This window comes from Fistularia commersonii, chromosome 14 (assembly GCF_037954325.1).
Source record: "Fistularia commersonii isolate RoL2024-O1a breed Wild chromosome 14, RoL_Fcom_v1.0, whole genome shotgun sequence".
NCBI lineage: Eukaryota > Metazoa > Chordata > Actinopteri > Syngnathiformes > Fistulariidae > Fistularia > Fistularia commersonii.
In genome coordinates, this window is record NC_141297.1 from 14351589 (window position 1) to 14378740 (window position 27152).

General features: G+C 39.7%; 2 protein-coding genes across 6 annotated transcripts in view; both read left to right on the forward strand.

Moving 5' to 3' along the window:
- The window catches only part of arhgap4b (Rho GTPase activating protein 4b), a 33973-nt gene extending 13996 nt beyond the window's left edge, over positions 1-19977 (forward strand). Inside the window, exons 5-24 of one of the 2 annotated variants that reach the window (XM_086159314.1) lie at positions 318-380; positions 479-652; positions 828-956; positions 1707-1928; positions 2588-2689; positions 2842-3027; positions 5183-5267; positions 5394-5421; positions 5609-5705; positions 7377-7437; positions 7576-7653; positions 9228-9356; positions 9913-10018; positions 10116-10343; positions 11299-11354; positions 11452-11623; positions 13252-13347; positions 13460-13567; positions 15652-15754; positions 17427-19977. In XM_086159314.1, the coding sequence (XP_086015440.1) occupies positions 318-380; positions 479-652; positions 828-956; positions 1707-1928; positions 2588-2689; positions 2842-3027; positions 5183-5267; positions 5394-5421; positions 5609-5705; positions 7377-7437; positions 7576-7653; positions 9228-9356; positions 9913-10018; positions 10116-10343; positions 11299-11354; positions 11452-11623; positions 13252-13347; positions 13460-13567; positions 15652-15754; positions 17427-17621 (2418 nt within the window). In that variant the 3' untranslated portion in view covers positions 17622-19977. Of the gene's footprint in view, positions 1-317; positions 381-478; positions 653-827; positions 957-1706; positions 1929-2587; positions 2690-2841; positions 3028-5182; positions 5268-5393; positions 5422-5608; positions 5706-6172; positions 6201-7376; positions 7438-7575; positions 7654-9227; positions 9357-9912; positions 10019-10115; positions 10344-11298; positions 11355-11451; positions 11624-13251; positions 13348-13459; positions 13568-15651; positions 15755-17426 lie in introns of both variants that reach the window. The other variant, XM_086159315.1, reaches the window with a different exon arrangement.
- A 2584-nt stretch (positions 19978-22561) lies between these two features.
- cav4b (caveolin 4b) lies at positions 22562-26330 on the forward strand. 4 transcript variants are annotated; one of them, XM_086159750.1, is made up of 6 exons: positions 22562-22874; positions 23009-23184; positions 23298-23381; positions 24117-24349; positions 24651-24841; positions 25768-26330. In XM_086159750.1, the coding sequence occupies exons 4-6, from the start codon at positions 24122-24124 to the stop codon at positions 25949-25951; spliced, it is 603 nt and encodes a 200-aa protein (XP_086015876.1). In that variant the 5' UTR covers positions 22562-22874; positions 23009-23184; positions 23298-23381; positions 24117-24121; the 3' UTR covers positions 25952-26330. The 4 variants fall into 4 exon arrangements, with proteins under 4 accessions (XP_086015876.1, XP_086015878.1, XP_086015877.1 ...); XM_086159752.1 differs by having other exon boundaries at positions 23315-23381; XM_086159751.1 differs by lacking the exon at positions 22562-22874 and adding an exon at positions 22887-22924.
- The last annotated feature ends 822 nt before the right edge of the window (positions 26331-27152 follow it).

The following is a 27152-nucleotide window of genomic DNA, read 5'->3' on the forward strand; positions in this document are numbered from 1 at the left end:
CTGTCATTCCTGGAGGAATCCATGTGAAATAATAAGCATGGTAACTTCTTCTTGGTCTAAAATGTCCATATGTGTGATCAACCCATTTTGCTCATACCCTACTTATCTGTATCGTATGTTCATTTTTTTTAATTTTAGTCACTGCAGTGTTATACTTAACTTATCATTTTTTTAACCACAAATAAGTTCAGTCACAGGAGTTTAAGCACAACATTTTCAATGAAACCTTGCATGCGGTAATAAACTGAAGCTGAGAATTAAAAACTAGAGGCTTGAAATGTGGTTGTCTGTTTGTTTTCTTTCTTCATTTGCTGTAGAGCAAAGAAGTTGGAATCCAGATGCAGGATGAATTGCTAAAAGTCACCACTGAGCTGCAGACGGTTAGTATTAATATCATTGTCCTATATGACATAATGCAAAATAATGTCCTTAGAAAGTGACCATGCTGATGGTGTGTGTGTTATTGATATTGCTGAAGGCCCTGAAGACATACAACCAGTACCACATGGACTGCCTGATAGCTGAAGGGAAGCTGAAGGAGGCTGAACGGTTGGAGGAGAGACACACCGGAAAATCAGCTGAGCTCGGTATCGGCCAATCAGGAGGACAAAGGCGGAGCTCTGTGAAGAAAATGGAGAGATTAATGGAGAAGGTGAATTTGTGTGCTTTGTGTGAGAAGGCAGGAAATGGTATATCAACTGAAATAAGACACAATTTCCTGTTATTTTGTTAGTTTAATTGAATTTATCTTATATGAGGCTATGACATTCTATAATGTGCATATACAGTATCTGCGTCCCTATATATATATGTCTATATCCCTACAGAGGCACGGCAGAGTGCAGGAGACCCAGCTGAAGTGTACGAAGGCTCGAAATGACTACCTGCTGAATTTAGCTGCAGCCAATGCAGCCATGAACAAGTACTACCTGCAGGATGTCAGCACCCTCATTGATGTAAGAAATGGTCAATTCACAATTTGTTTGTGTGGCCCATGCATGCATACGTGTGCATGTTAAGGAGCCTTTATTTTTTGCAAAGTTCTTCTGTTATTTTCACTGTTTTTTTATTGGCCCTGCCCCTGACTTTCATAGATTTTTTTAGGATATCAGTGAAAATGGAAATATGTGCGTATTCCTTTTCAATTCAGCAGTCTGGAATCTTTTTGTTATTTTTGGCAAGAAAAGTGAAGTGGGGATAATTCTTGCATCATGCATCAGTCACCATGATTACATCTTCAGCTGAGGAGGGTACATACATGCAAATAATGCAATTAAAATCTTGTTTGCATCTTACTTTGTTCCCCATTGAAAACACTATTTACACATTTTTTTTTCTTGTGCTTGAATGTATCTAAATACATTCAAGCACAAGTGCAGTCTATTCATTGGTCCACGCACATCTAATGCTATCTTCTCTCATTATTAATAGTATAATAGTATCTTGATTTAATGACAGAAGTGCCACAATTTCTGTACATCATGTGTTATTCAATGATTTCTTTACAATTGCATAAATAGTGCTGGCAGATTGTTGATTTAGTCCACTTTATCCAAGCTTAAGCTTTTTTTTCACTTTCATGTTTTCAAATCTTATATTCAAGGTGATGGAAATGTAAATGCACATAAAATCAGGTGAAATGAATAGAGCCCTCTTCTGCTCCCTCCATACATTCACCTTGTCTCTTTTACTTTGTCTCTTGTCAGTGTTGTGACCTGGGTTTCCATCTCTCTGTGGAGAGAGTTATGAAGTGCTACCTTGCAAGCAAGTGGCGAATCCAGAAGACAGAAGAAGCAGGGCTCAAACAGCTTGAGGCTGCTGTGATGTCACTGGATCAGGGCGGAGACAGAGATGCTTTGCTACAGCAACACGACTCAGCCTTCTGCCTTCCATTCAGATTCAATTACCACCCTCATGAGGGAGACCAGGTGAAGGAGTCTGAGCTTTAGTGGATAGTTTCTAAGAATCTCTGAAAGACAAGTCCCTTTCATTTGTTAAGAAAATCCAATACACCTGAACATCCCAAATGTAGAGTATATGTATGTACATCAGTGGTTCTTGCAGGCTTAATATTTTTGTTTTTGTAATCATAACTGACATAAAGGTATCCATTCTATATATACTGCTCAAAAAAATAAAGGGAACACTTGAACAACACAATGTAACTCCAAGTCAATCACACTTCTGTGAAATCATAGTGTCCACTCAGAAAGCAACACAGATTCATTTTGACTTGTTTTAAGGACATTACATCAAAGTGGGATCAGCCTGGAGTGTGTTTTTACACTTTAATTTTGAGTGTGATTCCTAATCCAGACCTCCATGGGTTAATACATTTAATTTCCATCGATCATTTTTGTGTGATTTTGTTGTCAGCACATTCAACTGTGTAAAGAGCAAAGTATTTCATAAGAATATTTCATTCATTTAGATCTAGGATGTGTTTTTTAAGTGTTCCCTTTATTTTTTTGAGCAGTGTACATCTCACTTTATTCGGCAATGGTGTTCAAATGGTAAAGGACGAAAAAAGCAGATATGTTTGTCCCTTAATGTCAGACTTGAGTATTTTACATTACTTTTCGTTTAGGTGTGTGAGGTGAGTGCGGAGAGCCAGGTGAGGTATGAGCTGGAGACCAGGTTCCAGCAGCTTCAATCTCGATTAGCTGCTGTTACATTGGAGACAGAGGAGGTTAGATCCCCTATAATGATTTTAACAGACTGTATTAAGCACATATAATGACATATGTTTTTTTCCTGTCCACTTTGTTTTGTTATATCTGGCTGTGCCCATATAACATGTTTTTCAATTTGGGTGCAATGACATTTTCCTTATTTCCTTAGGTCAGTAAAACTCTCAAAGCAACACTAACCGCCCTGTTGGACAATATGTGTGACAGTGACTTTAACCCCTCCCCTGACGTGCAAAGTAGCCTGTCACATGAGCCCCCCGGAGGAAGCACCGCTCCAAAGCTTACCCTTGCAAAGCGTAGAGCCAATCAGCAGGAGACAGAGACCTACTATTTCACTGTAAGTTACTTCAACATCAATATGCAGTAGTTTCAGCTAATGTGGAGTATTTCAGGTTGATCATGTATTTTAATGAAAAGATGATTCCGAATTTTAACAAGACCGCAACTGACTCATTGAATGGAAAATGCACAGTCTTATTGTTCTTTAAATATTCAATACATTGTCCAAGCAGTTATATAAAGCCCTATCATGGTGTTGTTATTGGTCCCCCACTTGATAATTTATCATAAACAGGAACTGCTGACCTTGCAAAGGATTTGGTCCACTTGAAAGAAGACACAGATGTTGTCCCTAATGTAAATCAATTTTCCGGTCCTGCTGAAACTAAACTTTGACCCCAATACATTCAGTTTCTGAAACTAATTGTGTGAAGAATTTCCCTCCCTTCAAAGGATGACTGAAATTTTCCTGAATCACAGGTATATATAGCTTTATAGCCTTCAGGATAATCTGTTTTTGTGTGTGTGTGTGTGTGTGTGTTTGTGCCTGTGTGTGTGTGTGGAGGGGATAGGAAATGGGGGTGGGGGCGTCTTGATATAAAAGTGTTAAGACATACAAAACTATCACTTAGACAACAAGAGCAATGTCTGGTTTCCTTCACATTTACAGACCAGTTTTATCCATGCATCTCAGTTATTTTAGTAATTGTGACTGTGTTCCACTTTTATTAAAATAATCTGCTCCGTAACAGCAACAACTCTTTGATAGAGGGTACACAAAGAGACTTGACAAAACAGAACAGAAGCTCGAGGAGAGGAGACCAATATTTCTGCTGTGCAATTGGAGCATGACTCAATCACACTTCCGTACGGGTATAAATACTTGCGATATTGTGTATCTATGAAATCAGTGAATTATGTTTATAGTCACCCTTTATATATAGAAATGGCTGAAATGTTGAAATGCAAGATGCTCATATATGGCCTCTCAGTACGCCTGAACTGCAATGGCAGTTTTGTGTTTACATGTGTGGCATTTATTCAGCTTTGGAAAACTACCATCTTTAGAAAACTCAAATTAGCTGTCTCAACATGGATTAGATATGTTTTTGTTAATAAGGGTTGATCTACTTGCTGTAGAATGAAATCAGTATCTGTTGATGTAACTGTTTTCCAGACATTGGTCAGACCACATTTACTCCCAAGGAACTTAAGATAACGTGAGCAAAAAGATTTGTTTTGCAAACGTTTGGCTTAACTATGTGCATTTTTTTTGTCTATGTTATATAAGTAGCTCTTGATTTTTCACCTAAGGTAAATGTGAATTTTGCAAATTATTTTACATTTGCAGTATTGCAATGAAGCCAGAGGTATTATATGATTTTACGACGGTATCTCATCAGTGTTCATCCAATCACAGACACCGGAGTAGGTACCATCGTGTCACAGTCTGATAGCTTTTAAAAGTCTGCCTTAGATCGTTTTAAGCTTTACGGCTCAGGACAAAACCCCCTTTTGAAAAATGAATGGAAAAAGTCCCTGTTGAACTCCTCATCCTCCAGGTAACTGACAAAGCATCCAGAGGTGTAAATTAAACGGGCGAATGAACAGTGAATCCAACAAGGACTGTCAGCGAGGACAGAAATAAATAACAAGCTGAACTAATTACACAACAAGGGACAAGTGCACAACACGCGTAAAGACAAGGAGCTGATTGGAGGAGGAGAAACAGAGAGCAGGGCAGGACAGAATCAGGCTTCACGGGACAAAGATGAGAACAACAAAATGGAAATCATTTTTTTCTCATGAAATTCAAAGGACTACGAAGTAAACACAGGGAGGAATTACAAGAAAACAAGTATACAGATAATGGAAACTGGCAGGGTAAAGGCAGGGTGCTAACATACAATTTGTAACCCAACTTAAGTTATTTTAGAGAGATACAATATATATTTTTCCTACAGGATGTTTGTCTGCTAATTTGCTTGCTCTGCAGGAAAAAAATAACAAAAAATAATTTAACAAAGAAAATAGGATATTGTGTAAAATATATTATGGCAGTGTAAGATGGTCAGTATTGTGAATGATTCATTTCTAAATATTTTTCCATATTTGCATTTGCCTTGGTAATGATTTCAGACTTTATGTAAAGTAGGTGAGCATGATAGACAACATAGCATTGTCACTTTGTTCTTACTTTATCTTTTATTTAGAAAGTGAAGGAGTTCCTCACCAGCAGTTCTCTGACTTCCAAACTTCAAGCCAAACATGACCTTCTACAAGATGCCATACAAAAAGGTACATCAGTACTAGATGAGGGTCGGGTGGTTTTCTTAGGGTGTTACTGATGCTGCTTATATTTGCTAAAAATATAAATGCATTTTATTTTTTAGGATTTTCACTTGTATTCTCCCTTTCTTCCAGCTGAGGCTATCAACACTGACCCCTCCAGGTAAACAGTGTATTAACACCTTAAAAAATAAAGGGAGATTGACTGAAAGAGGTCTAGAGAGATGGAGAGAGGAGAGCAGCAGCAACATACCAAGCTGATATCAACAATTTGCAAACCTCATTGAATCTTGAGTATTAACTCCACTATGCACAATGGCATTATGTATTTCATGTATTATACTTCCCAGAATGCAATGTGCTCGGTCAATAAGAGTTCGGAAGTCCAGACCTGTTTCCCAATTCTGCCACACACTCTTCACCACAGACATAGTATCCTATATACAGGTAACACTCAAACACACCCACACTTTGAAATACACCCGTTTTCCAGTGTTTTCTTTGCTTGCCGTTGCCTCTTCATACTGCTGATTAACCCACCAAAGGAGATCATTTTGAAAATCCTGTGACACTGATACAGAAGAATCAGAAGAAATGTTGAAGCACATGCGCTGACCTAGAGTCCACCCCCCAGCGTGCTTACTTTTGCTTTCATGTGAATGGTCATGCTTATTGCTTATTAATAGATCTTTGTCCTTTCAATCCATTTCCCCCTTTTATCTCTACCTCTCTTGTAAAAAGGATTAAAATGCGCTGGCCTCTTTGCTGCCTCCTCTCTCCACTCGATAGAGTGTGTGTGCTTCCTTGCGCTTCGCCCCATTGCTTTTAAATGTTTAGCGCCCTTATTTTGTACTCACTCTTTTCTTATCCTTACCTTTTTCTGTCTGTACTCCGTTGTGCTTGGCATGGTGCAGAAGAAGACGCAGAATGTCTCGGACACAGGTACAAACTGCGTCTGTGGCTGCTTTCTTCACAAGGGTAGTAGCTAAGGTCAATGAGGTCTTGACCTCTGCACTTTTTCTAGAATTGGTTATTCGTGTCATTTGTTTTATGATTAAATCTCATTGAAACTTTGACAAGAAGAGCCAGATGTTGATGCAACTTTGTGTTATGACTAAGTTAGACCCGCCAATAATATTTCCTCAAGGACTCGAATTTAGAGAAAAATTCATGTAGAATCTTAGTCTTAAAAAGAAAACAAATAAATAAATAGCAAAAGAATTAATGAAATTATAAAAAAAAGATTTTCTTATTCAATACAATAACATAAAGACCAGATGAGCTTGGCATTCAAGTGAACATGGCGATAACTAGATGTAAGCAGTGGAAGTCTGTTCTTTGCAATTTAGATTCCCAACTTTAAAGCAAAGATGATTTCTGGTATCATGTATCACTCAGCAAAATTCATTGAAATAAATGGAGGCCCCAAGATGATTGATCATTGCGGAATAACGGATGACTGATTGACATGAATGATTTTCGTTTGCCACCACCAAGATTCCATTAATGCAGGTCATGCAGTGACAGTGACAGACACTGATGTAAATTGTCTGCAATGCTGGATTGCATTTTTGTCATTGAGAAGAAAGAAGAGTTTTGTCTTGGTTACATAACCCATTACAGTGGTAGTGTCCCTCCCTATCTCAAAAACCCATCCCACCGTTGTTTGCAATAAATTCATGCAGTGAGATATGTTTTGAATAAAAATTTGTTAGCATAGCATCTCCTTGTCCACTGGTAGATGTTTCAGCAGTGACAAACCAACACAATTCAACTATTATTTAGATGTCAGTAAACAAAGTCAGAGTAACTCTTTAATCTAGGTGATCTATTTGCCAACATCATGGTAATGTAAATATCTCTGTAATTATTACCTTGGCCATAACCTCATTTTGATAAAAGTTTTACCTTCACTTATTCGTAACACAAACCAAGAGCATTTAAGGTGATTTATTGCTGACTAAAGGTTCTTCTGTAGCTCTGTAACCTTTGCCTTCTTTTTATTTCCTGCAATTCATGATATTTGCACAGTTTTCTTCTCAGTACATCTGCTGTTTTGCCCTATTCCTCATCCATCCGTGACTTTTTTTATCCTGTCTGATCATTTTTCTTCCCCAGAGCTCTGGCCAGCAGATTCCTGTGGTGGTTGAAAGCTGCATTCGTTTCATAAACCTTCACGGTAAGCCAGTTTTTATGATACTCATTCAGATAGGGTTTTGGACATTAACAATGTGTTGGTGGAGTGAATTGCTTATGTGGATTCCGTCTTGCTCAAAACTAGGGCATGGACAACTTTGATAATATGAGTGTCTTCCAGGTCTCCACCATGAAGGAATATTTAGAGTTCCTGGTTCGCAACGGGAGGTTAACCTGATCAAAGATGCATTTGAGAGAGGTAAGACATTTGTTAAATATATGAATTCTACCAACATAGAAATTGTGATTCAGATATAGAGGACTGCATCACAAGCTGGCATTTTAACTGAAATAAAACAAAAAAACATTTGAAGTTAGTAGTATCAGAACAATCCACTTGCTTTTGCTCTGCTCTGCCTTTTTCCTCTTGAATTTCCTTGTCACCAGAGTCATCCTACAAACCCTTATCCTCTGCTTTCTGGCTACACGCTCACCTACCACTACTTTGCACTCACTGATCTCTTTCAAATTACCTCATCTATACAACATGTAAGTCTACCTGAGTGCTCCTACCTCCTGTAGCACTTATTACAAATATAGTAGGGTTTGGATCGGGACCAGATTCGAAGGAAGAGCAGTTACAATAGTTAAAAGATAGAGACACCACAGACCAATAGTTAATTTAAATACTGGCTTGTTTATCAAAAATGATTTAAGTCCCGGTAGTTAGATATAGAAGTAATTACAAAATAGAACCATATAACCATTTACACACATATCATTAAGTATAAAAAATCATTTGCATAGACGTACAAATATGAGTTTTTCAGTTTCAGTTGGAAAAACTGTACTCTATCTGCTTTGCAGTTCAAAATCCAACAGAAGAGTTGGGAGGCTCTCCTACCAATGTCACTTACAATCGAGATGAGGCTCTTAATTTCGGTCTCGCCATCAAGGATTCATGTACATGCGCGGGACGCAAGGGCTTTAATAATTCTCCGTTACTCCAGCAATACAGTCATTAAACATAGCAGGAAAATGTTCAAAGTAACCACAGTCTATCAACATGGAGAGAACACTAAATAAAACACTTAGAAAAATAAAATAAACATCAGAAATACTTACTGTCTGTTCCCTTCTTTGTTCACCCACTCGATAACTCGCTCGACAGTACAACTTTTTATATCATATTTTTTGTTTGTTTGTTTTCCCATTCTCACTCTCAACGATATGATTGGCTGATACATCTACCACTTCCTAAAGCAACAGTACTATCAAATTAAATGACAAAATAATTCACCAACAATATGAAATATCATCCCAACTTCTTGATGGCAAACAATCAGCCTGTCTGTGTTGGAACAGATTGCATTCTCCACCCACTGAAATTCATTTGGATGCTATTTCAACTCAGGAAGTTGTGTCAGCTGTGATGATGTAATACACAACATCCAGAAGTGAAGTATTGATGAAACACTGTTTCAGAGGGCGTTGTAAGACAATCTGTTCCAAAGCTGATTTTTCAAAAAACAGATGGCTTGTATATCAAAGGTTTGAACACCTGCAGGAAATGTTGACATCAACGTTCAATTCTTCAATTAGTTCCACTTCTGCAAAACAGCTGTAATTTTGTTTCACCGGTCTATCCTTCTTCCGAAAAGTATATGATTTTTTATTTTCTGTAATAGGAATTTTCAGCCTTTAGAGAGGCTATCATGTCTACATCCTACAGGGTTTTTAAACGCATTAGCCCCTACAGCAGAGGCTTTTCAGAACTTTTTCTGTGTTTCAATTCCCTGATATGTTTTTTTTTTTTGTTTTAACTCCCAATAGGAGAAGATCCTCTGTCAGACAGTGAGTGTGACCTGGATTCTGTGGCCGGTGTGTTGAAGCTTTACTTCAGGGGTCTGGAGCCTCCTCTTTTCCCATATGACAGCTACTCACAGTTGCTGGAGTGTGTCCGTAAGACCCCTTTTCTGGAACATATGTGATGTTATTCATGCTTGTTTCCAGTCAGTTTCTTTTTTTGTATTCCTTTTCCAACAGCGTGCTCCGTTTTGAGACACCCCACACTTGTGGCGGAAATACTGCTGCTCCAACATATGTTGTTGATGCAATAAAGTGTAACCACTGCACTATTGACTGGGGTGTCTCAATGTATTTTGTTCTTACTCTCATTGTCTTTTTGTTATTCCTGTTAGCGTTGTTTTATTTATTTATTTATTTATTTATTATTTTTTTATTTATTCTGAAAGGGAAATTTTGAGACATAAATTTGCTCATACTGCTTGTCTGGTCAGGACGATCTGACTTATTATGTATAGTATATGTATGTATATATACTAACACTCACACGCACAGACATATATATGTGTCTGTGCGTGTGTTTGTCTTTTTGCATATTTCTTTTTCTGACTTCAGCACCTACAGTATATAAAATTTCAACAACTTGACCCCGTGTTTCTTATTAGGCTCTTAATGTTTCATCATGTTTGCATTTCTATTTCTGCATTATCAGCAATCGAGGGGGTGACGGAGAAAGTGGCCCAGATTAAAGCGATCGTCTCCACTTTCCCACGGCCTCTACTCATTGTGATGCGTTACCTTTTCGCCTTTCTTAATCAGTGAGTCTCTTTGAAAATGACAGTCCATCCATCATTATGCGTGTGATAAAATTTGACATCCCATCCTCGCCAAATGACAAGTTAATTGTGTTTTTAGCGTGTCTCAGTACAGTGATGAGAACATGATGCAGCCCTACAACTTGGCCGTATGCTTTGGTCCGAGCCTCCTGAGGGGGGTGGATTCCGATGATGCCGTTGCTAGACAACCACAGGTCAATGACCTTGTCAAAACCATGATCCTTCAACATGACATCATTTTCCCTGGCCAATCCGAGTTGCTAGGCCCCGTCTACGAGAAGCACATGACTCTTGAGCAGGAATACTGGTGAGAAGTATACTGGCATAAAGTATAATGTCAATATTTTGAAGATGCTGTTGGCAATTCCATTTTCTGTGTTTTAGTTTGCATTGGCTCAGATGTTGGCTGCTAGAAGGCGACCACAGCACTTTTTGATCATTTTCACTGTAAAAAAGAAATTGTCAAGTTACTTCTTTTTTTGTGTTTGTGAAATTAGCGCTCGCTGGATCCCTTCTTTCACTTTATAGTCTCCATGTATTTCAATTTGTCACCACTTGATCTCCATCTGATTTCTTTGAGCCAGTTTCAGAGGTCCTCCAATTCTAATCTTATCCACTTTAGAGCTCCACTCGATCTTATTTTGTCAGCCTCAAGGCTTCATGCAATCTGGCCTTTTTCTGTTTAATATTTAAGCATGTCATCCTCATTCAAGAATGAAAAAAAAAATGCTTATCTCTGTTCTCACATGACTTGTAGTGAATGAATGACTTAGAGCCTCAGTGCTCCAGAGATTTACTGGTAATGTCAGTGTCTGACCCAGTCCAAAAGGGTTTCCAACTATGTAGAGCAGCTTTCTTTTTTCGAAGCTTATCCTCTCGACACTGAATGTCACGTCACGCCGAAGACATTTCTATGCAGCTTGCAATTCTTTTTTCTAAGACGGTCTAATACTATTAAGCTTATTGCTTCCTAAATTTGAACACAAGCCCCAAGCCGATCAACTGTGTCCATGGAAACCTCCACCATCCCCAAGTCAACTTTTTAGGAATTTGATAAAAAAAACATCTTCCTTTATTAATATTCATGGTACATAAATAGGTTATTCAGCTACCTATTTTCCATCAAAGTTCAAGGGTATTTCAGGTAATGTTATAATGAGAAGTGAAGAACTAGTGAAGGAACAGTTTGTTTCAGTCAACAACACAAAGAGCTGCCAATCAATGAAATGTTTTTTTTTCTTCTTTTTTTGACTTTTCTTCAGTGAACCAATCACAGAGGAGGGAGATGGAGAGACCGAACACCTGCCCAGTGAGGATGGTAAAGGCTCCCGCAACCACACACATACACTGCTTAAAAGAACCAAAGTGTCATCATAGAAATTAAAGTGTGTGTTTTTGTATGTATCTGTTTGCAGAGTGGGAAGCAGTTGCTATGTTTGACTACATGGCACGATCTCCAGCAGAGCTGTCATTCAAGCAGGGAGAGGTGCTCCTCCTGCATAGCAAGGCTTCCTGTGATTGGTGGAGAGGTGAAGTGGGAGGGGTCAAAGGTCTCATCCCTCACAAGTACATCAATGTGCTCGAGGGGTAAGTGACATCTTCCACTGATGAGTTTTAAAGTGCTCATTGAAACCACAGCTAAGACTCAATATTTTTCCTCTGAACTATTTTCATTTGCCCAGACAAAAAAACAAGGACAATTTTTCCAAGAGTCGCCACTTAATATTTTCCATGTGTGTCAACAATCGATTGTTTAGTTTTTATGTAAGTCTAACATCCACTGTGAAAACAAATTACCCTGCTGTTGGTTTTCTTTGTGTCAGAAAAAATGTATTCATATTGAAGATAAGATTCTTTTCCTTTCGACTTTTCCCTTCAGGGGTCACCACAGCGAATCCACCTCCACGGTCTAACCCTAACTCTGTATCCTCTTCTCTCACACCAACTAATTTCATCTCCTATATTGAAAATAAGATTAAACAAGTAATTTTATCCAGCTTGAAGACCCCCACCTACCAGATGATATGTTAAAATTCATAGCAATACATATTAAAACCATGTACATTCTTTTTTTAGCATCTCAAGAAAGTAGACAGGGGATCATTTTTTGAACCCACCAATCAATTGGTTTTAGACATTTGCATTTGTAGATATATACAATATATTATACGTGTATATGTTTGTTCATATGTGTATGTGTCTCTGCGTGTCCGTGTCTGTGTGCCCATTGCTTTTACAGATTAACTTTTAAAATTGAATTCAAAACTAATGCTAATTAATGATGTTTTTTAAGGCTGCTAATTACCACAAGCTATATTGCGTCCATGACTTATGGGTCGAGCTTTTTGTCTCATCTGTTTTTCTTCTCTTGATGTTTGATTACCCAAAAACACACACATGCACACATGAATAAATGTCTTTTGTGAGCCGTTCAGATTTTAACTGTGCAATTAAAGGAGCTTCCACATCCACCTTGGCAACAAAATCAAGGTTTAGTGGGCGAAATGTGGAAAAGTTACAACAAAGAACATTTTCGGACCGCAGTGGTTAAAAATGTGGGTGATTCAAAAGCAGATTAAGAGTGAAATATTTGCATATCAAGCGGATCTTGTCCAACATGCCAACTCTGATAAATATAAAAGGAATGTGGCTCAGTTGTCTTACACTTTGTGTACAGAATAGAAAAGGTGGTTGCTCATTACATTGGATTAATGTTAAATTTCTTATGATGTTATATCACATGCTGCTGACTGTTGATTCAAAGGTTGCTTGTATTTTAATGTTTAGTGAGTCTTTGTGTGTGTGTGTGTGTGTGTGTGTGTGTGTGTGTGTGTGTGTGTGTGTGTGTGTGTGTGTGTGTGTGTGTGTGTGTGTGTGTGTGTTTCTGGGCTTGCTAGTGTTAGCTTTCTTTGATAGCTGTTTGCTAGATCTTGCAGTATGTGTGCAAGTATGTATTTGAACTGTTAATTGGTACTAAGCATAATTCTGGATTAAAATACTTTTCAGTCATGTTTCAATTGACAATAATACAATTATTTTTCTCAAGACCAAACCAAACTTGCTTTCAGGTTCAGGGGGATCCTCAAATGGCATATCCATTATTTCTTTATGTTTTGCATTAAAAAAATCAAAATATACATACAAACTACTAGCAGTTGCATTTTTAGCTGAGAAATGTTGATTTTGTAAAGCTCTTTCTTCTGGTTCTCCTTCAGGTCTGAGCGAGGGAAAAGAGAGGAAGGAGGAGGAGTAGGAGGCGGCAGCACTGGAAACCTTTCAACAGAAGATACACAAACAGAGAACACAACTCGGTGTTGTATATAAATAAATTCATAGCCAGGGAAACAATGAGGCAGTGATGTAGCGATGAAAACAAACAGAATTTCACATGAAGTTGTTAACTTTCTTTGTTTGTCTCAACAGGATGCGGGTAAACAGTGATAGCGCATCATTGCCAGGGAGACAGAGAGGAAGTGAGGGGAGCCCCAGTCGAAAACCACCAACGTCTCCTGCCGCACGTCACCTGCCAGTGTAAGATCGACACACAACTTGCAGACAAAGCATGTTGGTTGCCAAAACTAAATAACGCTCGTGGCCTGATCTGATGCGCAGAGGTTCAGATACCTCTTGATACAGTATATTTGAACATTTACCATGAATGCTCCCACACAACTGTTTTGATATAAATTAATTATTATGAATATTCCCTCACTATGAACAAATTTACCAGGGGTATATTGAAGTGTTTACTGTTGATGACTCACCAAAGTTTATCACCCATCTACTGTTCTTCTTGTGCAGCTCCTTCAGCTAGTTGTGATATCACTGATAGTAAATTACTTCACAATTATTGCTCATTATCTTGCCCATTAGGTGGTTTCCACCACAACATGCAAATTTTTTGTTTATATCCAACTCATTCACTACCTGCCGTTAACTAGCTCAAGGCTGTTGTTTCAATTACAACTGGGAGAGTATTTGATTTTGAATATGCTATTCTTTTTGAACTACTGGTAAAGGAAAAAATGAGTTAATCAGTGACATACAAGGTCATGTTGTTAAGGTTTTGGTAAAATCTGGGTTCTATGATCAATCTCAGCCATTCAGCTTTCACATTAAAGAAGCTCACCCAGAAGGGTTCACAAGTACCCAAACAACCTACTGTCCATTTTGGGAACAGGAAGAAAAGCTCAAAAAGAATGATCATTTTGCAATCAGAGTATAAGCTGAGATTTTAGCTGCCTAAATAATGGAAAACATGCATTATATGACACACTTATGATACAATGATTTGAACTGCTTCTCTGTAATATTGTCTCAAATTGTTAAAACTGTAGGATTCATTCTATGCATAACAAAGGAAGTAAAGAAAACTTATGTGCCAGCAGAGACAGAAACCCCAATGAGCCTACATGGACGATGATACCACGCACAACTGTTTGTTCACATCTGGTTCAGGTCAAATGTTGCAGAGAGAATGCGTGTTGTTAAAGATGGAACATTTTGTAACAAGCTTTGAATTTGTTAACACCTCCCTTGTATCAACTAGCCCCATAAAGAATTGGCTTACGATATGCATCGTGCATTTGTTGATAAAAGAGCAAGTGCAAATGTGTTGCAGTGTTCTTGTCGGTATTTTGTAGCATATCAGTAATCTACTCTGCTGCAGCCCTTCGGAACAAATTGGCATACCCTCCTAAGGCCCAAGCTGTTTTTTACATGCATTTTTTATTTCTTTTTGCTATTTGCTAATTAGAAGAAAAACCAAGCATCATCTTTTGATATGATGTACTGTTAGAGAAAAATGATGTCCCCATATGTGGACTCTTGTTCCGAACTTCCATAAAACACAATTAAGTCACCTTTGTGTATGCAGTGATTTTTGCATGTATTGATAACACATACACACACATTTTTGAACATGTTTTGAATATCATAGAGTAAAAATAACATATTAAAATTCCATTTTTGCCCCTTTTGGACAGTTAAAACTATTGGAACAAAATATAAAACATTGTTTTGCACGCATATGTGTGCAAAACACCCACAATTCCACAGCGGACACGCTTGTGGACACAAGAGCCAGAAAGTGCTGTCCACGTATGTGGCCACTAAGCCTTAGGAGGATACTGAAGAAACTTAATGTGCTCCAGTAAGAACAAGCAGCTCCTCAAGCTTCTCACAGCTTTATGCTTGATACTCCACCTTTATCAAACATGTTAGTCCTTGCAACCCATCCAGTTAACCAATTTATAGTCACGAGGCCAGATGTTCTCGATCTCCGATTCACATGGCAGTCTTAACACCATAGGCCTGTTCCTGCTATATATTTTTGCTTATTATGGTAAAACGTAAATCATAGCAAATGCATTTGGAGAGAACAGTATATCATTAACATCATATATGTTCTAGGACACATGGTGGTGGGCTCATACTAATTCCAGTCGGCACATAATTTGTGAATCTAATCGAAAAGACATCTGCTGATTGTCCTTTTTTTCTCAAAACACACTTTCACCAAACCGCAGATCAGATTCTGACATTTTTTGGATGCTAAAGTGAAATCTCTATATGTTATTTTATTTTATATTTGTCCGCTTTAACTTCTCTTTCAGGACTCAAGAACGAAGACACACTTTGGACACAGTCAGGCAAGGAAGCTTCAGACCCACCGATAGACCCCCCTTTGGTCAGGTGGACAGATCAGCGATTGACAAGGTTACTGGTTCATCCTTTTGACACACAATATATTTAAAAGCAGCAAGGCTCTCAATTCTTTGGGATATCTGACTCTAATTGTTGTAACCCATCCCGTTTTGTCTTGAAAACATAAATTGTCAAACTTTGTGTAAACTACGTGTAAGCTGATATTGGAGGCGTCTTGTAGCATGTCAAAATCAAAGTTTTAGTATGATTGTCAAGTGGCTCAGCCTTGGCTCAGAAGTCATTTTCAATCAGAGCCTAAAACAGGAATGTGCTGCTTCTATCCTAGGGGTCGAAGCTCGTTTTTGCTTGGATCTAAATGTGTCCGGTGGTTGTTGGAAGTCGTAGTCCCCCCAGCTAAGTGTCACTGTGTTAAAGATTGCCCAGAATCACCTGCTTGTGATTCAGTTAAAGTTATTCAAAGTCATCAGCTGTTGAAGGAGGCCGTCAAGCTGAAGTTAGAAGCACTTTGGTTATGTTGGGCTCAGGGGTCTCCTGAAACTGCTAACAAGTACCAGAGGGGTACAATGCCAGCAACTTTTGTGGTTGCTGAGACAAAAATCCTTGGAGTTGAGAATGGGTTGGACAGCTCATAGTGAGGGACTTTGAGCATCCAAGTGAACAGTTCTGACAAACTGTCAGAAGATTTGGAAAGCTAAGCTTGGACCAAGCTGGAGTGGAACCAGTTGCCCTCAACCGGGAACATGGCTGGAATATGAAAAAAGCAATTTTCCATGGAGATTTCTGAGGTTGTCCAGAAGCTTCTCTGGGAAACCAGGTGTAGAAATCTAGAGATGCTGAAGGAGCGGGACTGTATGGCATTGTCTTCTGATCATCTGGTGGACCACTTCCCAGTCTCCCAGGGAGAATGTATACCAGGATCCAGGCAAGGAGACTGCAGCTGATTGTTGAACCTTTCATCTAGAAAACAAATTAAAATTCATCCATCCAGGCTGGGAACTGGCTTTTCGCTTGCATTTGAATCCTATCGGAGGTCATATAAGTTCGCTCATCCTCATCCTTAATACATGCAACCCAACCAAGGGTGTTTTGTGGATGTTGCTGCGTGGATGTGGCATCCTGCGATCACTGTTGCAAGCCATTAATTCTGCAAGAGCTATGTACCTATTCTCATCATAACAACAAACAGTTTCTAGCAAGTGTAGGCTCCAACAGGGCTGTGCTTGGTCATATATTGTGTTTTTGATCGTCATGAACAGAATTTCTAAGTATTGTCTCGGGGAGGAGAGGACAGCCTCTTTCCTTTAGCCCACTTTCTGCTTTACATGGTTGGTGTGCCCCTATAACAGGCCATTTATACTTCTGCTAGCAACAATTGTCATAAACGTCAGGTCATTATGAAAAAAAAGAAGTGTTTTATACAAACATTTCAGAGTAGTGCTTGCTCTTTTGCGTCAAAAGGAGTCAGTTGAGTTGAGTTGGTTTCGCCATCTGATAAGACCATACACATCCCACAACAATGACGATTAAAGAATTTTGTCTCTGTTTCTTGTGGCCCCTTCTTCCTCATTCTGTTAATTTCAGTTTCCAGTTATGCTTCATGGAAGTCACTGTCAATAACAAAGGCTAGAGAAAAGATAAAGCAGGACTATCAACTCTTTGCAAACTTTGATGCGAATTTGTCTCCATCTCCTGCTTCATGTCTGTCACTCTGTCTCTCTGTCAGGAAATGATCAGTCGACAGATGAACTCTGTATTCAAAGAGCTCCTGTCTCGCCAGCCTCCCATGCAGCCATCATCCCTCACCAATGCTGCTGCCCCTGCTCCCCCTCCATCCACCTCTTCTTCCCCCATCCCTCAAACTGCCAAAAAAGTAGGGTTTGGCATCAGGGGACGTGCCCTTTTCAGACCAGTGGACTGAGACTGAAGAGTGGATGAATGAAGTGATTGATTTATTGTTTGAGGAAGATTATTCTGATAATGTTAAGTGATGAGCTTGATTTATTTTTATGACACATGTATATTTACATCTCTACCATTTCATAGTGCCACTGGTCTCTGTGCCGTATTACAGTATGTCTAGTGTGTCTGTTTCCAGCTGGTTTTGGCCTTTGTTTATGATTTGCTGTTTTTGTTCTCCAGTCTTTTGCAATTTTTGGAGAATCAGGGATTAGACTTTACCAGTGGACAGACTTTTAAATAAAAGTGGTTGCCATTATAACTTACTTTAACAGCTACAAAAGATTTAAACTGCTCCCTAGTGGCAGGTCAGAGATCAGCTCACCCGGATTATGTTTGTCTGAAAAAAGAAACCTGATCTGGGGCCTGTGCCTAGGAGTGCCTTCACAGTGTTTACTCCTCACATGAATTCCACACATGACCAGACTTGATAGATATAAATCTTCATATAATGACAAAAAAAAATAAGGATAATAATGTGATTCCAGAGGGTGTTTATGAGGAAAAACACAGCATGCAGCATTGAAATACACATACAAAAGAAATCAAAACATATTCCCCTTTACATGTGATATGTGGCCTCATACTAGGTCCAAAACTCAGGGCTTTAGAGTTAGAGGTGGGCTAGCTCAGGTTAGGCTTTGAAAGGAAGAATTGAACTTTTCTTTCTCAGGGCTTAGGTCCACTTACTCAGCAGGAGACTGTACCAGAGCCTCAACAGCCAAAATGGCCCACATATGGACGAGGATTCAGTAACTTCCTCTGTTTTTAACTGTGAAGGACGCGGGATCGTTTGTTATACAAGATTTAGACCGAGGTTAAAGACACACCAAAACAAAGTAATCGAATCACATTAATTTTCCGCGGTGATCACTTGAAAAACAGTATTTTTGCAGTGGTCCTGAATTTGCATAATTGTAACTAATTCTCTACTTCAATCATTGAGGTCCATGCAGTCCAAAGCAGTCACCGCACAGAAGTCAGATCAAACCAGCCAGTAGTAGATTGGACATCTCATTGGAGGCCGCTGATTCAACCCTCAGCTTCCCGGGGGATGGTGTCAGTGTCCGTTACAAGTTACTGAATTTCTAACTCCTCTTTATGCTGCAATGTCAGTGTATTAATGTGTTTTATGTTTGAACAAAAGCCTCTGCAAACAGTGAATGCAGAGGAACAATATATGAAGCAGTCAGCAGATTAGGAACATCAATGCAATACATTCAAAACAGATGATTTACATCAATGTTATGAGACATACATTTGCAGATAATACCTAAAACGATAAAAAATCTGAAAAATATTACACAATTTTATGAAACGAAAGACTGAAAAAGTATGAAGAAATTTCGAATCATTTCAGCAAGCAATTACTTGATAATAAGAAAGGAATGTACAAGTTGGTGTATATAATTGCAATTGGAAAATTATGTAAAATCAATATAAAGTCAGCTACCCATCCATCCGTTATCTACATTTACACATCTGGGCAATTTTTACAATTTATTCTTATTAACCACCGGCATGTTTTTGGGCTCTGGGAGGAAAACTGGAGAACCCAGAGGAAACCACGCAGACACAGGAAGAACATGCAGACTATACACAGAAAGGCTTCCTGTGGGAATCAAACAAGGGTACTTTGTGGTGGGAGAGCCAACCGCTGCACCACGTGCCACCCAGTAACCTATCACTAAAGATAAACTTACCCCAAAACCAGAAATATGTAAGCATTATTTTAAAATTGTGAGATTTTAAGACTTGAAACAACTGATGCAAAAACTGAAAAATGGTTGACATGAACTCATCAAAGTGAATATTTAGATTGCTCTGTTTCTCTTTTGTTTGGTTACAATTACAAATTACAAATTACAATTACTTCAAACAGTAAAGCAGAACCAAACACCAAAACAAGTGAATAGAGGCTGGATGCAATTGTCATTTTGATGAGTCTCTAGCTTTTTATTATTCATCTACAACCCCCACCCATCCTCCCTGACAGTATTCAGCACAATCCACAGGTCAGATGAGCTCAGATGAGTTTAGGGATTTTGTAGTGAGGTGCACAATGTTAATTACTCTGTCTAAAAGCATTTGAATTTTTTTTTTTATTTTGTTTTTTTACTTGTTTGGCATTTCCCTTTTGTCGTATTTTAGTACTGGAAACATAGAAGTCGAACTGTCAATGTTTCCTATCGATTTTGCTTCTATGATGGAAACACCCTGTTTTTTCTGGATCACTGTTTACCGATGTCACTAGATTTACCGTGTCAAATTCTATATGTGGTTTAAAAATATGTGAATAAAACTAAGACAATAAAGTACTCGATTATTATGTGGTTGTCATGATTTTAAACAGCAGCGACTCAATTCTTCGGGTTGGATCTAGAGGTGATGCACTGTCTGAGTTAACAAATGCTATAGACTGTTTTACTTAATCTAATAATAAGGCCATGTTCATCACCTAATATTGGATTTTTGGCCATATTGTTGGGAGAATGAACTTCTAAAAGAAAAAAAAAGCCCTGAAATACATATTCATGATCCAGGTTTTCACTCTTAAATGGTCCAGACCCTCTAAGCACAGACAAGTTGACAGTAATTCTGTCACACAATCAAAGTATGTTACCATTTTGAATATGTCACAGTGACATCCTGGTCTGCTTGACAAATGTTTGCCCATATTCATCTTGAGCCCTGCAGTCTAACCTTTCACATGCTGAAATTAGTAATATTTAAAGGATTTCTGCACTACAGAGATTTAATTACACAAATCCTCTCAAGTCTATTGAAAAAAATCGGACAAAAAAAGTTCAGACATTCATTTGCAGACACCCCATAATTGTTCTGAAAGCTTTTCATAGGGCCTATTTTATTACAAATGCATGAGCATCAGAATGACAGCAATGAACAAAAATACAATTGGACATGGTTCTCTCTTGCCTGGACACAGGTCAATGGGGGTCCAATCCCAGACTTCAGAAGCTGGCTCTGGGAACATGGAATGTTACTTCTCTGATGGGGAAGGATCCACTGCATAACACAGTGCACAGTGAACAAGTGCACGAAGGTGAGAGGTTCTGGTTAGATATAGTCAGAGTCAATTCGACGCACGGCTCAGGCTCAGGAACCAAGCATCTTTAGAGGGGTTGGACTCTTCTACTCTATTCTCTAGTTGCCCCCGGTGATAGGCACCAGTTAGATGTGGGCATATTGGTTGCCCCCCAACTCCGCACCTGCATGTTTGGGTTCAACCCCATGGATGAGAGGGTAGCATCCTTCCACCTTCGGGTCGGGGGATGGGTTCTGACAGTTGTTTGTGCCTATGTACCCGGTAGCAGGTCAAAGTCGAAGTCAACTTTATTGTCAATTCTGCCTTAAGTTTCAAACACAGAGGATGGAAGGGTTCTTTAAGACCCATGGTGCAAAGTACAAAAATTATGAATAATATCACAGACAACAGCAAGTTATGATGAGGTAGTATGGTAATTGCTAAATCCAAAAACAGTTTTTAAAGTAACAGCAGTGAAAAAAGTGCAGGTGCAGATCAACAGTTTCTCTCTCTGTGTGCGTATTTGTGTAGGTGGTTGGGTGAGTCTATGAGATATTTCTTTGATAGTTCTTAGGGGTGACAGGTTCAATGTGTGTGTGTGTGTGGGGAGGGGAGTATGGGGGGGTGAAGGGGTTGAGGGGGCAGAGTAGGGAGAGAGTTGAGTTTCTGACAGCCTGGTGGAGGAAGCTGTCCTTGAGTCTGCCGGCCCAGAGACTCAGCAGTGTCCGAATCTGTAGATGACCAGGAGGGAGGTATGAGAGGGACTCTCTCACTAGGTGCTGGAGGCTCTTAAGGCAGAACGCAGTACAAATGCCATACCACACTGTGATGCAGCTGGATTCAGCAGTTCAGAGTGCCCGCCCTTTTTGGGGTGCGAGAGGGCCTGCTAGAGAGCACTGTCTGGGACTCCCTCGTCTTACTAGGGCACTTCAGTGCTCACATGGGCAATGACAGTGAGACCTGGACAGGTGTGATTGTGAGGAAACTGGGTGGTCTCTTGTTACTGGACTCTTTTGTGCTGTTGGGTCCTTAATGCTCAGGATGTTGTGTGGCTGTTGCACGTCTCTGCAGCATTGGGTGGAAGGGGGGGGGCAGTATTTCGGGATTAGCAGACGCCCTTTTTAAAAAGGGGGATCAGAGGGTATGCTCCACCACAGGGGGATCATACTCCTCAGCCTCCCAGGAAAAGTCAGAGCATGGTCAGCATTGGATAAGTTGGATTAATTTCCAGTGAGGGTTGTACTCGACCAGGGTTGCCCTTACTCATCCTTTTCATAACTTTTGGACAGAATTTTTAGGGACATCCAGGGAGTTGAGGGGATCTGTATTGGGTGGTCTTAGGGTGGGGTGTCTACTTTTTGCAGCTAGTGAGGTTCTGTTGGCTTCACTGGACCATTCTCTCCAATTCTCGCTTGAGCGATTCACAGCCAAATGTGAAGCAGATGGGATGACGATCAACACCTCCAAATCCAAGACCATGGCACTCAGCCTGAAACAGGTGGAGTGCCCACTCTGGGTTGAAGAGGAGATCCTGCCTCAAAGTGGAGAAGTTCGGGTATCTCAGGGTATTCTTCATGAGTGAGGGAACAGGAGATCGGTGCGGTATCAGCAGTGATGCAGACTCTGCACCGGTCTGTCTTGGTGAAAAAGGAGCTGAGCCAAAAGGTAAAGCTCTCAATTTACCGCTTGATTTACATTCCTACATTCACCTATGGTCACGAGCTGTGGGGGAACAAAAGAACAAGGTTGCAGATCCAAGCCGCTGAAATTTGCTTTCTTAGTAGGGTGTCCGGACTCTCTCTTAGAGGTCAGGTGAGGAGTTCAGCCATTCAGGGGGGGCACAGAGTAGAGTCACTGCTCCTCCCCATGAAGAGGAGTCAGATGAGGTAGCTCGGGCATCTGGTTAGGGCGCCTCCTGGATGCCTCCCTGGTGAATTGTTACAGGCATATCCAACTGGGAGGAGGCCCCGGGGAAGACCCAGGATACACTGGAGGAACGATGTCTCTAGGCTGGCCTGGGAACGCCTCGGGATCCCCCCCGAAAGAGCTGCACCAAATGGCCGGGGAGTGGGAAGTTGGGGCGTCTCTGTTTGAGCTGCTGCCCTGACGACACAATCCTGGATAAGCATAGGAAGATGAATGGATGGATGGCATGAGCATTTCTACTTGGTAACGTTTTTCAACGGACATGATCATCACACATTATTTTATCTCACAAAGTAAACCTTCAATGCAAAAATAAATTCTGGGATGTTTATTTACAAATGCAATTAATAACATTTTTTTTTGTTTGTCCATGACAGTGGAAGTCCTCACCTGTCTCGATCTTAAACTTAATTTTAGCAATATTCTCACACACATATATACACACACACACAAACTGTAATGAGATCTCTGAGACCCTTCCAGTCCTCCGAAAATAACCCATGGACACACCAAGAATAAGAGGCCTGTAAAACATTCTGCTGCTCTTCTGTCTGTGAGTCCATGTGTGTGTGCTGGTGTGTGTGTGTGTCTGTGTTCTCATGTGCCAGATAAGCTCTAAGGGGACGTTGTGATTAAGCGGTTGATCTGATCTCATTGACATTTTAGATTAACGCTCTCTGCAGGGCTCAGCTGCCCCATGTCTCCCAGATTATAATACTGATAGAAGACTGATATTCCACTTTAAGTGAGGTAAGTCAGGAATGAGTTATCATCTCTGTTTTCTCATGTGATATTGTAGTAATGACTTCTCGAGTGAATTGAATGCATTGATATTGTGTCCCCTTGCAGAACTTCATACATTGTTGTATGTTTGAAACATGCCAGTTGAATAGTCTTGAAAATGTAATTTTTATTCATCAACATGTTATTGAGAAAACAAATAAGAATAATTTCATGCATAGCAAGACAAGTATTAGCACTTTGTAAGTCTTGCTTTAAAATTGAACAGCAGCTATTTACAGATTTTGGAGGGGATTCTTTTTTTAGGGGGAGAACAGGTGTTTAACTGCTAGTTACACTAAATATCCACCGTCCCTCTGTGTGAGCGTGTATGTGTGTGAGACACAGACACACACACACACACACACACACACACACACACACACACAGAGGGGGTGGGGTGTGTTACTTTCATAAATTGCCCACTACCCACTGCCTAAAAGTGGAATCCTCATCCGTGTGTGTGTTTGTCTATGTGTGTGTGCGTGTGTGTTTGTTCACTCATGCCTGTCTCTCTGCCTGTGCCTGTATATGACTGTCTTAATTTGTGGATGCCAATGTGTGTGTGTGTGTGTGTGTGTGTGTGTGTGTGCGCCCGCCGTGTGTGTGTGTGTATGAGAGAGAGAGAGAGAGAGAGAGAGAGCAACAGTGAGGGTGTATGTGAATGTCTCAAACTCAAGAAAAACAAACTACCTCCTCTTGCAGGGAAGATGATGGTGAGTGATGACTGCTTGGTGGAATGTCCAATCAATGACAGCGATGAACAGGATGACAGGGGAGAAGAACAGATAAACACTCCTCCACCTCCTCCCGAGTTTGCATCCAAAGCCTCAACTCCATCATCCAAAACACCAACCCCACCCACAACTCCAACCACAACCACACCTGACCCCCATCCCATCAGCAGGGACCCTTATGGTATCAACCAGCACCTCAAGGTCCTCTTATACTGCAATCTCACCATTTCCATTACCTGTCACAACAGGGACATGCTTTAAAAGAACAAAATAAACTAAAACACTGAACTAAAAACATGAAAAAACTGAAAATATCCATGACTTATTCATTAAATGACCTCCAGTATCTCCGGGCTGTGTGCACCCACCCAGAGCCATATTCTTAAATTGATAAAAGGACACAAATGATAACTTTGCAATGGCAGGAACTGCAAATTTCATTACCAGCTCATTTCCAATCTTTGATCAGCAACTTATAACTGATGCTGTCCTCCTGTTTTAGGTAAAAGCCACTGATGTGCTGCCTGAGCCCGCCACATATAGCAACAGCGACACAGTCACTACAAACTACAAGCTTGTGGGATTCGAGATAACTCGTGTGTGGACATATCGCATCCTCTCCTTGCTGTTTGCGGTGCCCCTCTCCTTCCTCTGTGGTGTTTTCTTGGCTCTTCTGGCCTGTTTACACGTATGGTATGTTGATGAAAAATAACCAATATTGGAGTATGTATGAGATCTTAGAACTCACAGTTCTAAACCTGAGGTCCAGGACCCCTATGTCCTAGGGGTCAAAACACAATTGCACATAAAACATTAAAACAGAAAATAATAAAATCCATCAACAACTCCAAAATAACAATGAAATAGAAAGTAGAATGAAATTAAATGGTGTTTCTTCCACAAGGGAAAAGACAATTAAGTTTTAGGTGCCTTTGAGCGACAGAGACAAAATATGTTACACTTTTGATTCTCTCACTCATCTGTTTTCCTTTAATTAGATGTGGAAATGAGGTGAAGAGACCTGAGCAGCTCGGTTTTCAGGTCGAGGACGATGATATATTACAAAGCCTTGCCACTTCTTGGCAGACAACTTTGGCAGTAATTTTAGCCTAATGAGAGGACATGCTCTGAGCTTTACACATCAACATCATTTTTAGGTTAATAGAAACTACATAGAGAATATCAACTAAAATCTAACAGAACATTACAATGTTGTCTGAACACAAAATATTTATTTTCCACAGGTTTTAAAAGGTTATGGCTCACCAAAGTATGTTGAAGGTCTCATAACAACCCAGACAAGAGTCTAACTGAAATCATACAGGCTAAATTGAGGATCCTCAGGACTCTGCCCCCCAATATAAAGATGCCAGAGAAATGTGACCCTTACAATTCATGAGAGCAGTTAAAGCATAAAGCATGCTGACACACATGAGAGAGTGAATGGTTGCATATCTCTTTAGATGACCTTGTGACTGTCTGACCCTGTGACAACTGATCCACAATATATCCCGTATGTCATTCAGTGCCAGCTAGGCTTAACTCCATCACACAAGCCAAACATGATTTTCTTCTCTCTGTCTATCTCCGTTTCTATCTCCCTCTCAATCTCTTTCTAGGTTCATGGTTCCATGTGTCCAGCTGAGCAACACCTTCCTCCCATGTCTGCGGTCATTGTGCATGTGCACTGTGAATAGTTTCATTGCTCCTTTCTGCACATCTCTTGCTCTATTCTGCAGCCAAATTGCCATTTCACTGTCCAGCATGGACAAGCATCAAGCAACTGACAAGCAGGCCATCTGAATGAGTGAGTGAGTGAGTGAGTGAGTGAGTGAGTGAGTGAGTGAGTGAGTGAATGTTATTTGATATGTTTTCTACATATAGAGACGAGTTGTGAAATGTATTACTATTCTGTTGTAATATCTGTCTAATAAAATAATTATAATGTCTATCAGGGACAAATGCATAGAGATATGAATAAAATGAATAACCTGAACTTCTTTAAGCTCCTTTGAAAAAAAAATTCTATCTATCTATCTATCTATCTATCTATCTATCTATCTATCTATCTATCTATCTATCTATCTATCTATCTATCTATCTATCTATCTATCTATCTATGTGCATATTTGGTGTATAAGGTTATAAGATGAATAATCCTTTTAAGTAAATTACTGTTTAATTACAAAAGGCCAAACAGTTGCTTGTGGTTCCTTTTTAGCACTCCATTTCATTGCTGCTGCTGCTCATGATGCACTGGACCTTCCCAAAAACTGGTGCCTTCCTTTTTTACTTTAAGGATCTTATAATATATACTGTTATTATGTGCCTTACTTCTTTTTCATTTCAAATGGTGCCAGGATGTGCTGGACCCATTTGACAAGAGACCTTTTAATTTTCTGAACACGGCTTGGGTTGACAGGCATACATAAAAAGAGACCCTGATTTCCCTCTTAATGTTCCTTTTTTACTGCCTCCAAGTGATGAGGCATATCAATATGCTGCTGCACGCTCTTCAATCTTATCATGGTAAACAACCCAACTGCAGACATTAAGACAATGTTACTTTGCTACATGTCACTCGATATTTAGGGGCAACTGCTCCCCCTCTGGTTACTTGTGTAGCAGCATAGATCCATCCTTAATGATTGATGCATTGTCTTTTTGGATATTGCATTTTCAAAATATCTAGTTATTATTGCAGGTCAAATCTTTAGAGTAGGTCCATTCCCGTGTATGACTTAATCAGTGACGTGAGGCGAGGTTAATGACTGGCGAGGCACTGACGTCATCACCGCACGTTTCTTCTTCATATTTGAACGGTAAATGTGTTTGGGGTTTTTTTAGCGATTAAAAAAAAACTAAAAATGGTGAAGCTACGTGGAAAATAACGTTATAGTACAAATAACTGAATAAATATAACCATTTAATAATTTTTTTCATTTTACATTTTTTTTCTTCCCCTTATGACGAGTGAGGCCCGGCCTCCCCTGCCTCTACTGGC